The sequence below is a fragment of the Cavia porcellus genome, unplaced genomic scaffold (genome assembly GCF_034190915.1).
Source record: "Cavia porcellus strain 051 isolate PalLab524CR breed Dunkin Hartley unplaced genomic scaffold, mCavPor4.1 scaffold_27, whole genome shotgun sequence".
Taxonomy (NCBI): Eukaryota; Metazoa; Chordata; class Mammalia; order Rodentia; family Caviidae; genus Cavia; species Cavia porcellus.
Genome location: NW_026947510.1, coordinates 12,971,219 through 12,985,337, shown reverse-complemented (window position 1 = coordinate 12,985,337; position 14,119 = coordinate 12,971,219). Strand labels below are relative to the sequence as shown.

The 14,119-nt window shown below is 33.9% G+C and overlaps 1 protein-coding gene across 1 annotated transcript in view; it reads right to left on the bottom strand.

Moving 5' to 3' along the window:
• The window catches only part of Malrd1 (MAM and LDL receptor class A domain containing 1), a 647,937-nt gene that overhangs the window by 529,747 nt on the left and 104,071 nt on the right, over positions 1–14,119 (bottom strand). Inside the window, exon 14 of the mRNA XM_063237894.1 lies at positions 12,104–12,224. Within this exon, the coding sequence (XP_063093964.1) occupies positions 12,104–12,224 (121 nt within the window). The remainder of the gene's footprint in view (positions 1–12,103; positions 12,225–14,119) is intronic.

Here is a 14,119-nt window from a genome sequence, read left to right as displayed (position 1 = left end):
AATAACTATAAATTCACTAGATTGATTCTCCTTATTTAAGGTTTTGTGTTTTTTAGATTTCATAAGCTTCTTGAAAACTGCATAAAGGTAGACAATAATTAAATGCTCTAGATTGTTCACCTAAATTCACTGATATATTAGATTAAGTAGTTATTATAAATTTCAAATGTATTAATACTATATTTTCTATTATAAAGCTTTTTCCTACTACTGTAATTCCTTTGAGTTTCAGACATTCCTCTGCCTTCAAATGGTTATATACCTGGAGTTATACTAAGGTTGAAGTAATTGAACTTTGGACTTTATTAATAGTTAATATCTATTAATTATTTAAAATGCAATGTATTATACTAGAGTGTTTGCAAAAGTACCATGAAATAAAACACCTATATAAATGAACAGAAGTATTTAAATATGTTAAAGAAATATAAATACACAAATAAATAACATTTGGCATCCAAAATCACTGCGTTTTAAAATGAGAATGGATAAATTACATTATTTAACATATGGCTGTAAAGGTTCCCACTGATGTAGACCTATGCAGCACCGCTGAGAGAATTCTCCACGGGTCTCTCATGTTTCCACACATCAAGTGAGCAGAGCTATTATCTGCCGCTTTTTCTCTGGCTGTCCTTTCAAGGATAGTTAAGTAGCAAATAGCCATGTAAAGAGACAGTGAGTGTTCCACAAAAGGGAGCAAGTTATTAATCTGTATAATAAAGAAAATATCTCCTCTTAAAATAAAAGTCAAACAAGTTTATTTGCAGCCCACTGTTAAAGATTTGAGTTTCAGAAGTTCAGGCTTTCTTAGCTGTGACACAAACCTAGATCATAGTACATCCACCTGCATGTCTGTGTATTGTCCTACCTAAGGAACTCATGGGCCCAAGGACCAATGCAAGCAAGATACCCATGCGGTTTGCTCTACCATTAATGAAAAAGTCCTCTGTGTGCGACACTGAGTCTCCTTTTGTCTGCTAGCATCCATGAAATCACATCAGGCTAATTTGTCAGCTTACAGGTAGGATAAAATTTTAAACTGTTTATATTTCTTTAGACTTATATTAAATATTGTATGTAGATGCCCATAATTAAGAAACTTAGAAACAATGAAAAATTTACAAGCACAGCATCAATTATGATACAGTAAGTTATAACCCTCATGAGCTCATTCATTTTTCATTCATGTAACAAAAAGCTCAACTCATGTTATATGCTTGAAGACTACAGAGTGTCAGAATGTAGTAATGAAAAGAATGGTGCAATGAAAACAAAAATCTTTACATATGGGAGTTGTGAGAGGAGGGGTATCAGGTGAGACAGCAAAGAAACAAGATAAACAAGCTATATAAATGTGTTGTAATTTCATAGGATGTGACCAAGAAAGCCTTCAGAGAAAAGTGGGTATTTAGCGAAATTCCTCAATGAAAAGGGGAGAAACTAAGCCAGGCAGCTACATAAAGGTGCCCAACACAGAGGGACCAACAAGAACAAGAGCCATGAGGCAAAGGCACATCTTTTTTACAGACCAAAAATATCAGAAACCAGGACATGAGGGAGAAGAGAGACGTAGGAAGTGAAATCAGATAGATTAAATTTTTAGCTTGAATATTTTAAGCAGAAGAGTAACAAAATCAAACTTAACTGAATTGCTATTGCTACTGTGTTCAGGAGGACAAAAATAGGAATGGGGAATAAACAAGCAGAATATGCAAAATATTCAGACAAGAAGTGAGAACAGTCTGGGCTGAATTATAGCAATGAAAATAAAATGAACTGTTCTGGAAAGGTTTTGAAGGTAGACATGACAGGGTTATCTGACATCAGATGAGAAGTATAAGGGCAGATGAGTTAATATGATTTCAAAGTCTCTTCTCTAAGCACTTAAAACAATGGATGTGTCATTTAAAAGTGTAAAAGACTTTTAAGAAGTAGGTGAGGGGAACAGAAGTTTAATTCAAATGTAATATTTAATACTCCTATTAATATTTCAAGTGATCATGTTGAATGTTAAGTAAAGAGTTGCATTCATACGTCTGAAGTTCAGGTGAGAAGTCCTAAACAGAAATACTAAGTTGAAGGCCATCCGACAGACCCAAGAGGAAGTCATAAAAATAAGAGAAATCATCCGTGTGGTACTAGATATCATACAAGCCAAGCCACACACGTATTTTAAGGATGACGGTGACAGCAAATGACATCCAATGCTACTAATGTCAGGTGAAGATGAAAATGGATTACTGGATCTAAACCACTCATGACTTTGATGGTAACAGGTTCTGCTGCTAAATGGTGACAATAAGGCCTGACTGCTTAAAATAGGATCAGAACAGAACGAGTAGAGCTCTTTTATGAATTCATTAATATAATTTCTCAATTCAAACCTTACAGTGGCATTCTTCAGAGATCTTTAGGAGCAAAGGTTACTTATATTTTCTTGTGAACTATTACTTATATTACTTGTAAATACAAATTAAAGAACAGAAATATAGGTTATTTTTAGATCTGTACAAACAATATGAGTAAGTCTGCAGTTATCATTTGTCTTTTTGAGATATTTTAATAGCTTATTGGCTCCCCTTAAATATCCAAGAGAAATACAGCTACAAAAGGAGAGAAAATCAGTAATGACAAAATGTTTTCTGTTTTTACTGTCAGAGTCATCAGTACTATCGAAGTAACTTAGTATTTTTCCCAGTTTCTAGTTTCCACAGTTATCATCACATCACTCTACCTTCTAGCATCTGCCCCACATCCTGTAGTTTCCCTCTGTCCGCACAGGTAAACTGGTGTGGTTTTAGGTACTTTCCGCCTGTGCATAAGATGCCATCCTCTCATGGTTACTAACTCAGTGGCCGAAGATAAACATTCCACCTAACTTGCCTGTTTGTATCACTTATAATATTTCCTACCTCTTTTCCCAATTTTTCTTTACAAAGTCTGACAAAAAGCCTATCAAGAGTCATTCTCTATTACAATTTTCTCCTGAATTCCCTTCATTCAGAATCCTACTGCTCTTATTTAAAGTACGCAAATACTCCACGTTGTTGTCAATTGTCTACTCTTAGTTTGACTTATCATCAGTATTTGAGTTAACCTATATTTTTTACCTCCTTATTCACTTGTCTTCCAAAATAACAAATTGTCCAGTTTTCCCTCACTTTGTAAGTAGTTCCTTATCTATCTTCCTTCCTGGTTCCTTTTACCCTTGCCTGTAGATACTTGATATTTTGTTTGCATTACTGTAGAGAATTCATCTCACATTATTAATGTGATTTTTACCTATATATCTATCTATATATCTGTGACCTAAATCTCCTAGAACTCCAGATTCATACACACAAATCTTTGTTAGATCCTCCCTTGGGTATCTAATTGAGACTTCAGATTTAACACGTCCAAACATCAGCTCCCCAGACTTTTCTTTAAACATCTTCTTACAGTTTCCACAAGGTCAGAAATGGCAGCACTATCCTTTTAAAGATATTTTAGAGGCGCTAAAATCCTAAATTCTTTGTGAGCTGCACAATTCTTCTGAGGTAAGCCATGATCACTCTCATGGAAGAGGTGTTTGTGAAAATAAAAAAAGTTAGAATAGTAGCATGGAAACATTAAGTGTTTGAAACTCTAGAATAGCAACATTAACTTTTTGGAGGATTTATGCTCATGAGTTAAAATTCTGAAGTTGGCATAGTATTTAATTCTTTTTACAAAAACAAAACTATTTTTCATGCAAATTCTCTAAGAGAAAATATTATACTTGTTAGATCAATGTTAGTTAGAATCTCAGTCTAAAATCCTGTATGCTTTGTTTTAACCTTTTTACCACAAAGACAAAAAAAAAGATTCCTCTAAATTTTTCACTGTTTTTACCTAATTTCAACTGACTTACAGATTCTTTACTGACTTACAGATACTTTACTTTATGAAAGAATTCATAAAAATACAAGAATTATTCATAGCATTTCTATGAATAAGCAAATTCATAGCATAAAATTAGCTTTCCAAAAAAGGCAGGCAAACAAACCAAACCTTCCTTTAGAGCTTTAATGTTCACTTACTAATTTTTTGACTCAGTTCTCTACGACTGAGTTCACTGAACCGTGATTTTCCCTTTCCATTTAAATTCACAAACCCATTTTTTAAGTATTACAATCCCAGAATACAATCCCAGAATCGAAGTCAATCTAGCTTATTTCAGGTTTGTGAGATATAAAGTAGTTAGGGAAATAATTACTAACTAAAGAGAAAAGATTAAGCAGTATTTTTTAAGGCTATAAGTGCCTTAAATGTCTCCGCCCTAAACAGTAGTTGCTATGTTACCATTTGTCGATTTATGGAGAAGAAGATTTCACCTTCTTCTCCAAAGGTGAAATCTTGATCACTGGCTTCAGACTTCCTATTGCTTGAACTATTCATGACAATCAATCATCACGGTTTCTGGCAAGTGTCATGCTTACTGTCACAGTGACCTTGCACCTGTAGCTAAGATTGTGGGTTCCAGAGGCAGCCTGGGTGTAGAACATGGGGGGTTTACCTACTACAGACCATATAGAAATAGGCAAACATGCCAGTCATAAGCTGTTATGCATCAGCTTCAAATCCACTCTGCTTTGCTCTGGTTTCAGATACCAAAGCTAGTTTTACAAGTTACTATGGCTTGTACTTATTCCCCCTCTCAAGACTCACGCAGTCATAGGTGGCATTTACAGAGGTGGCTGAATCTAGAGGGTATGATTGATTCATGGTGCAATGCTACAATTAAGAGTTCTAGGATTAAAGGTGTAAAATTACTAAATCAGTTCACTGATTGGTGTGCCACCACCTAGTCCCAGCAGCCTAGACACAATACAAGCAGCAGAAAGAGGCTTTTATGTCTTGGCTTTCTTTTGCGGCCTTCTGCTTGCCATGTACTGGTTCTCCACGATGTCCTCTGCCAAGACACCCTGCCTTGGAGCCAGCTGATTATGGACTGTGAGCTAAACAAACCTTTCTCCCTTTAACTTTGGGTGTTCAATATTTTGTTTCAGCAACAAGAGGAAAGTAACTAAGGCACAAGTATGTATTTCTCTTTCAAATAATTCAGACACTATCAGACTTTGCTAGTTGTAGTAGAAAAAGCATTGTAGGATCCTAGCAATTTGTTTGTTGCAGGTTCTGCACTATGACTATGTCCTGAAAATCAGATCCTGTTATAGTCCTTCTTTAGTAAGTTTGGCAGGTATCACGGTGGATAACCTCTCCGTTGGTCTACTGGTTATCCCCTAACTAGTCCATGGCCTCTCAGCAAGCTCTCTTCCTTCCACTGGGTCCCAGTCACTGACCTGAATCTCAGACTTGGGATGCAAAAAGAGTGCACCCACCTTTCTTAGCTTCTCAGCCTCAGCCCCATAGCTTATTACTTTCTTCATTATTGTTCCCCTGTACTTCTTTTTGGAATTAACTACTTTTTACCATATAATGCATCTTTACATGAAATTTGCCTTCTTACACAAACTACCCAGTAGAATTTTCCATCTCTTGAATAGACATTAACTTACAATAAACTATACAAAATAAGAATAACATTATGGCTACCTATTGGATTTGCTTTAATGATTAAGATTCTATACAACGTTTTAAAATCATGTATGTTTGTTATCTCTTAAGGTATATCAGAAAGAAACAAAGAGCCATTAATCTCTAGCAGAATTTTCCCTATGTACAAGGTTTCTTATAGCAACAAAAAATGGAAAACACTTCAAGAAATTCCTAAAATTATTTACATTATTTTACTACATTATCTAACATTCTAATATAATATCTACTTTTATACCTCTATTGTCATTATATTTAAAGTACAACATTATTAATTCAAATTATTCTTACCTAGTAGGCTAAGGTTTTTAAATTTTTCAATAAATTTTTATGTATACTCAAGATATACACTACTTATGGCTACTTATAGATAGTAAAATGTCAACCGTAGTAAGGCAAATTAAAATACCTGTATTTCATATCATTAAGGGTATGTGTGTGTATCTGTATATGTCTCTGTGTCCACCTAATGGCAAAATAAGCTAAAACACATTTATTTTCCAGCAAAGTTAAATAATAGTACAATTTTGTTGAATAAATTCCTTGTTATGTATTCTATCTCTAGATTTGTCTTACATATCTGCTACTCTCACTTACATATCCTTATGTCCTCGCTCTCTGGTGCTCACAGTCACTTTCACTTTTTTATACCTATGACTTTTCAAAGATTCCACATTTTAAGTAATATCATGCAATATATATTTTTTCTGTGATCAGCTTATTACACTCAGTATATCTATAGGTTTATTTATGTTGTGGCAAATGGCAGGATATCCTTTTTAAGGCTTAAAAATATTTCATTTTATACATATGCACCCCATAGTTTATCAATTTATTTGTTGATGGACAGTTAGGTTGTGTCTATATCTTGTTAAGAATAATGCTGTAGTAAACATGAAAGTATAAATTGCAAGGTTGTGATTCATTTCCTTTGAATATATGCCCACAAAGGACCTATTAGGTTACAAAATAGTTCTGTTCTTAATTTCTGTAACTTTTTCCCATAACACTACCAATTTATATTTCCACCCACTGTATTTAAGTTGCCTTTGCAATGCTCTGTTTGTTATCTCTTGCCTTTTTTGTAATATCCATCATAAAGGGTACGAGGTGATATCTCATGTTGATTTGCATTTTGATGACAACTTATAATATTTGAGTGCCTTTTCAAACACCTGTTAGCTATTTTTGTCATCTTGGAGAAAACTATATTAAACTTGCTTTCTCAGATTTTAATCAGGTTGTCTGTGATTAGGTTGAATGTGTTTTTTCTAAATGTTGAATATCCTTTTCAGATATGTAGTTTGCAAATAATTTGCCAAATATACTTGTTAATATTTCATTTTGTTGATTACTTCCTTTTATTCACAGAAGCTTTTTAGTATGGTGAACTCCTTAACTTACTTTTGCTTTGGTACTCTACCTTAAATATCCAAAAATCCCTGCTAAGGCCAATGTTGAGAAACTTTTCTCCTACATTCTTTTGTAGGAGCTTTATGGTATAATCTTACTCTTAAGTCTTTTATCCACTTAGAGTTGTACTTTTATGTATGGTATAAGATCAGGACACATTATTTTTCTCTGGCACATGGAAGTCCAGTTTCCCAAGCACCACTTACAGCATTGAAGAAATTATATTTTCGCCATTGTGTCCTCTCTGAGCCCTAATCATGAGTTAACTGACTATTCCTTTGAATTTATTTCTGAGTGCTCTCTAATATACTAAGTTTCTGAAGGGAAAGCATCACACTTTATTCTTTACCAAATCTCTTGATGTAGAACAGTCATATCTCATGAAGGGTTTGATGGGGTCATAGCATGGCTATCTTGCCAATGCGTTAGAACATAAAAACGCTTGCTATTTTTCTCATCATTCTGATCTTTGCACTCCATGGAGTAGGGAGTCTCCAACTCTGAGTTACAGCACACCTCAGGAAAATGTCCATGACACTCCAGATCTTGACTGAAAACTACCTTGGCTTTCAAACTGGACATGGGTAATCAATCAAATGTGATACTCATAACTGTGCCTCTTGCCTTTCTTCATTGCATTCAACAGCAGAGCTATTTACATACTTACACAAAACATATCTATCCCATCTAACCCTTCTTTAAATAGTAATTTCCAGGGATTCTTGCTTAGATAACTTTAGAGTCATTTAAATAGAATGCAGGAAAGTGGATATGCTGCCCTGAAAAGGAGATATTAAAAGATTTTCAGAGAGTTAAAAATATAGAGAGAGCTAGCCGTGATCTATATGTCTTGTGACCATACAACTATTTCTGAGGCACCATCATTAACAGAACATTTTTTTTTAGCATTATAAAGTCCTCTACCATAAGTTGTACTGGAATGGGAATTGTTTAGAATGAGACTATTATCACATCAACACACAGTAAAGGGATGTGAATAAAATATTATTCAAAACTTTGTTTTATTGTGATAAGAATACAACATGAGATCTATTTTTCTATCAAATTTTAAGTATAAAATTGTTGGTGCCCATATATAGGTACAATATTGTACAGCAGGTCTCTAAAGTGTAATTTTACTTTACTGAAACTTTCAGTCTGTTCATTAATAACTTTTCATTTCCTCCTCCCCTGTCCCTTGAACCTCTCCTCTTTGATTCTTATTTTGACTGTTTTAAATACCTCCCACAATTGTAAACATGTGATACTCTTCTTTCTGTGTCCAGCTATAATATATTCTTATCCAACTTCTTTGAATTCAACCTTAGATTTATTTCAAATTTTATACTTTGATTTGAAGTTAAAGAAGTATCTTTGTTTACTGCTACTGATTTAAGGCTTCTCCCATTTGCTCTCACCAGCACATCATTTCCATTGTGTAGAAGCCTCAATTCTGACTGTCTTCATTAAACTGCACTCACTTGAGTAGTATGTGCATTCAGAAAGTAAATATGTACACATAAATTGTAGCTCAATGTATAAGTGGTTTCATTCACAACTGGCTTCACATGTTTCAATTGAATGTTCAGGCATAAAAGCACAGAAATTTGCTTGATAAAATACAGTTTTTGTCCTCACACACCATAAAATCCAGCTTCAAATTGAGATCAAAGGAGTAAAGTATTATTGCTCTTTCAGCAAGAGGAACATTTAGTGTTTGCATCAACATTAGTTTTTAAATATGCTGAAAATAAAGATACCAGACAAAAGGCCAAGTTAGAGTACCCCTTGCTATTTGCATTGCACTAAAATGTAAATATACGAGGCCATGGCATCAAGATTTCTCGAAGCAGTGGAGCTACCTGTATGTAAGACTTTTAAAGGCTCGTTTCCTCTGAGTCAGAGGAAATCTCTGAACTTTGTGTCCCACAGACACAACAATTCTTTGCCTGTGAGACAGGGAACATCTTAAAATTCTTTTCCAAGACCTTCCCTAACTTTCTGCCCACAAGCAATAATAAACTCCAGAAAGGAGGGCCTGTAATTACCTATTGGACATACTGATAACAAGTAAAAATAAAATATTTTATTTTATTTATGAAACTATAGTCTTTTAGGAATTATTTATGTAAAGAATCATTCATTTATTTATTTATTTATTTATTTATTTTTTTGTACAGAGATCAAACTCAGAACCTTGTGCTTTCCAAGCAGGCGCTGTGCCTCTGCTAAATCCTGGTCCCATTCATGTAATTTTGATTCTGAAATCTTCATGTGATTTTTGCCTATTTAGATTTATGCCCTAACACATTGATTTGGCATTTGGGTTGAGGTATGCATAAGTGAATTCTGACTTAATTTTTAAAGTCCTTCATAAGCAAGGTCCTGACTCCAGAGAGATCCTACTCCATAACAGCAGGGGAAGAATGCTGCACGAGAAGCCAAGAAGAATCCAAACACACAGACCTTGCTGAGTCTTGCTTCCCTTCACTACAAATTTTTCATCCAATCACATTTCTTTGTGGCTGTCCATGCCTCATGGAACCAAAGTATAAATGCAGACAGTGTGATCTAGGTTTTTGAGCTTTCGTTTCTGAAGGTTCCTGTATCATGTAAAACAGTTAAATGTGTTATGCTTTTCTCTTGCTAACCTATCTTTCATTATAGGTGCATTACCTGTGATTCTTATGATAGATGAGGGATATCATCTTTCTGCCTCTAAATCTCCAGTGACATCTGTTTAATGTCAATCTTAATGCCTATAATTCTAATTTTAGTGCAGAAGTATTTGGTTAGAAAAATAAATGTCTTAAAAAACACAGAAATGATAATGCTTGTTAACCCTTGAAAATTCTTGAATCATTAAATGAATCATTAATTCAGTCAACTTGCTTTTATCAAGTTCAATCAGAGCCACATACCCAACACATGATGCACACATGCAGAGATTATAAAGGCTGTTTTATGTATTTATGATACACATTCTAGCACACAATGTTAACACACAGAATTATACAATCTATGGAATGCAAGATGTCTTCAATAAGAGATCTTTAATTTAAATCACTATTTATAACAGCTAAATGGAGAATTAACCTAATATGCCCACCAACAAAGGAATGAATAAAGAAAAAAATATGTATGTACAATGGAATATCATCCAGCCATAAAAATAAGTGATATAATTTGTAGCAAAATGAGTGGAAGTAAAGATATGTTAATTAAAACAAATTAGACAAACATTCTGTCTCTCAGCCAGACATTCTCTCTCATATGTTAATGATTTAAAAAGTTAATGAAAATATTAATAGATCTGGAGCTTTAGCTCAGCTGCACAAGCACCTGCCTGGCAAGCACATGGTCATGAGTTTGATCCCCATACCAGAAAAAAAATTTGATAGAGATTAAGTGACTGAGAGAATGGGGAAGGGGTTTCAGAGGGATAATAGGAACCAACACCTGTGTTTTACAGCATAATGGGGCAACTATAACAGTAACTTTTATATAGTTTATAATTTTTCTATAAGAAAGGAGCTTGAAAGCTCCAAGTCAAAGTAACAATGAGAGGGAAATGTTAATTTCCCTAATTTAATTAGTATAAACTGTATACATGTAGTTAAACATTACACTGTTCCACATATATGTACCAATATTTGTGGCAAATAAAAAATGTTAGTTTTAGGGAGGTTAAATTTTGCCCTGATTTAATTATAACACAATGTATGTATGTATTATGTCACTATGCTCCCAAAATATGTACAATTAGAATTTAAAAATAACTATTTTTTAAAGAATTTAATCTAGTGTCCAAGCCAGTTCTTTTCTACTTAATGCAGTTAGCACCTGTAAGAATGCAGTTTTATGACTATACATAATATACTGTTTAAGGAAACATAATTTCAGGATATACAGAATAAGTGATTTTCTCATGACAAGTATTTTCTATATATAAGAATTAGGAAAATTGAAGTGCGACAGCTTTCAGGTATCATTTTTAACATTCCCTACCTATTCATTGAGGCCTGGGAGTAGAGATGTCAGAAAGCAATATCAACTATTGTTAAGTTATGTAGCGATCAGAGTCATGATATCAGTTTTTCAGTGCACTCCCAGAATATCAATAATGATTAGCTTTTTTTTTTTTTTTTTTTTTGTCTTTTTCTTTTTTATCGGTACTGGAGATCGAACTCACGACTGCCTGCTTTACAAGGCAGGCGCTTATGCGGCTGAGCTAAATCCCCAGCCCCTAATAATGATTAACTTTTGAATCCATTTTTATAACAATCTTTTTGGCCCTTAATTGAGAATCTTTACAAACTCCATCTTCTACTTAAAAATATATTTTAGTAAGTAAAGAATTTCAGGGTAAACTTTTAAATTTTTTGCCTGAATTTAGCTAATTTTTCCAAATATAATTACTTTTAAACTCCTGATTCTGAAATATGAATTTCATAATAAGATCATTTGAAACAGAAAAATAGGATACTGAATCTTTAAAAAATACAAAATAACTATAATTCTTTCACAATTTTTGTAATTAAACAATTTGTATATGAAAAATTTAGCTATAAGAATATATGCTCTTCCATATATTTGAACAAGAACCTAAGGCTTAGCATGTGAATATTTCATATTTTTACTTTAAAATATAAAAGAAGAGCTGGACATAGTGTTGCACGCTTATTATCCCACTCATGAAGGCTATGATAGGATGGTGATAAGTTCCAATGTAGCATGGGTAATTTAGTAATATGTAAGATTTTATTTCAAAATAAGAAGTAAAAAAGGGCTAGGTGATTTGGGTGTGGGGGTGCACAGCTGCAATCCAAGCACAAAGGGAGAGGGAACCACAAGGATCACAAATTCAAGCCCAACGCGACTATTTAGGGATTTAGCAAGCTTTTATCTACAACGGGGGCTGGAGATACAGCTTGGGGCAACATCTGGGATTCAATCCCTAGGGCCCTAAAAAGTTTATTTTATATGATATAATACAGATTCTGTGTTGAGTATATTATATTGGTGACCGTAACATATATTATATGTTGATATCATGAAGAGCTAATTAAGCCATGTTCAAAATACAAATAATCACAAGGGGAAAACTTACCATTGTTTTGCACGTTGGTACCTGGAAGTGACTTAGGGGCAATTTCACATTCCGTTGATACAATGATGTCATCCACTGCAACAGTAGCATTCAATGACAAAACAGTAGCTTCTAGAATTAACTATAATCACAGGAAGATAAAATATTTTAAATGTCATAAGAGCAATCTTAACAAAAATATTTCTTTGTGTAGAGGTACTCATTTGACCTGTCCCATTTTCCCTTTCTTTTTTAAAAAATGTTTTGACTAGAACATTCAGATTACGAATTTATAGTCATAACTGCTTTGACAGCACCTTATGTAACCTTAATATCTTAGGTAACCTTGTTTCAATTAAAAGTTGCAACATTCATCACTTATGAAGGTTTCTCTTCCCATTGGAGCCATTAAGAATCATATGCATTTAAAATGAGCTCGGGGTAATCAACTGTGTGGTTTACAACTCAATTTAATTGAGATATGAATTCATTTGTAATGGGTCTGCTGGAGGCAGTGATTCATTTACATATGCAGACTATTTAAAGATATATATATATATATATATACATATATATAAAATGTATATACATACAGAAACATAGTTAATGAGGTAAAGCACACAACAAATAACCACATAGAGCAGTTGCTTATATTCATTTGCTAAAGCACTGGAGACATCTATTTAAATTTAATTTATTCCAACACTCTGAATAATGGCTGATATAATTTGTTTCTTTCCTGTTAATCACACACATTATTATGTTGTTATTCCACCACAAAGGAAGGAAATAAGTGAGGAGCGAAGGGGCGAGAACGAAAGATAATTCCTGGAACTTTAATGACCTGTATGTTAGACCAGCAATCCCAAACACAGATTTAGGTTCGTCTTCCTCTAATACAGAGGACATCTGATCCTCAGGATCTCACAATTTAGCTGTGTCTTATCTGTGTCACAGCTCAGAACATACTACCCCAAAGCAGTGAATGTGGAGCTCACTTGGACTTTCCCTTTTCTATATGAGAGCAGGCCCTCACGGAGTTCTCTGAACCATACATTATCCTGCAGTACTTCCTTGTGAAAAAAGTCCTGCCCCATCCCTGGAGAAAAGCAGTCCTATAGAGAGGCAAAAACAAATCTGAGCAAATAGGCCTCACTAAATTTCCTCAAACTCATTGCCATGATACCATACATTTTTGTCAAATCGTTTTTCTATAATAGTCCATTCTTAATTAGCATTAAAATATAGTTTTCCCTGGGTCTTCAGGAATTTATTTCTGAAGGTCCATTCCAAATAAATTTTTACATTTTTCTCTTTTTTAACCTTCTTTTCTTATAGAAGTATCAGCCATGAATCTCATGATGTGAAGAAAATACCATTGTCTTTCTCCTTGCCAACAACTGAACTGTATCATAAGGGCTATAGAAGCAGTAAGTATAAGATACCAAAAAAAATCAAAGAAAAGCACTCAGTTACTTCTGTCATGAATATGGACTGAGTTTGGAACAATATTAATGGCGAAGTAATATTAAAGCTTGGTTATAAATGCTGTTCTACTCAAGAAACTGAAGAAACAAAGCAAAAGCAAAGAGATGCAAAGGTACACGGAATGCTTAGAAAATTTCAGGGGTTTTAGGACTATTGATTTTAAGAGAACAACCAATAATTAGATAACAACTTGAAAGGATCATTGATAAGTTGGCATAGCCCAACAGAGAACAACGGAGTGATGGCTACTAAAAATAGACATAGTACAGGCTACACGAATTAAACTCATTTCTCAGCATTTACCCAGATACTCACAAGCACACACATGATCACCTGGGTAGCGTGTTCACTTTAAGGCTGATACCAAATGAGTAGAAACAAATGTAAATCGATAAATAAATGGTAACAGAGATTATATGTTAATAAACCAATTAAAAATAATGTCTGCCTCTGTGCTAATATAGAAAGAACTTTAACACATGTTTCTGCATAAAAAATTAAGTTAGAGGGAAAAGCAATTTGCAGTATGGCACTATTTAACCCGAAATG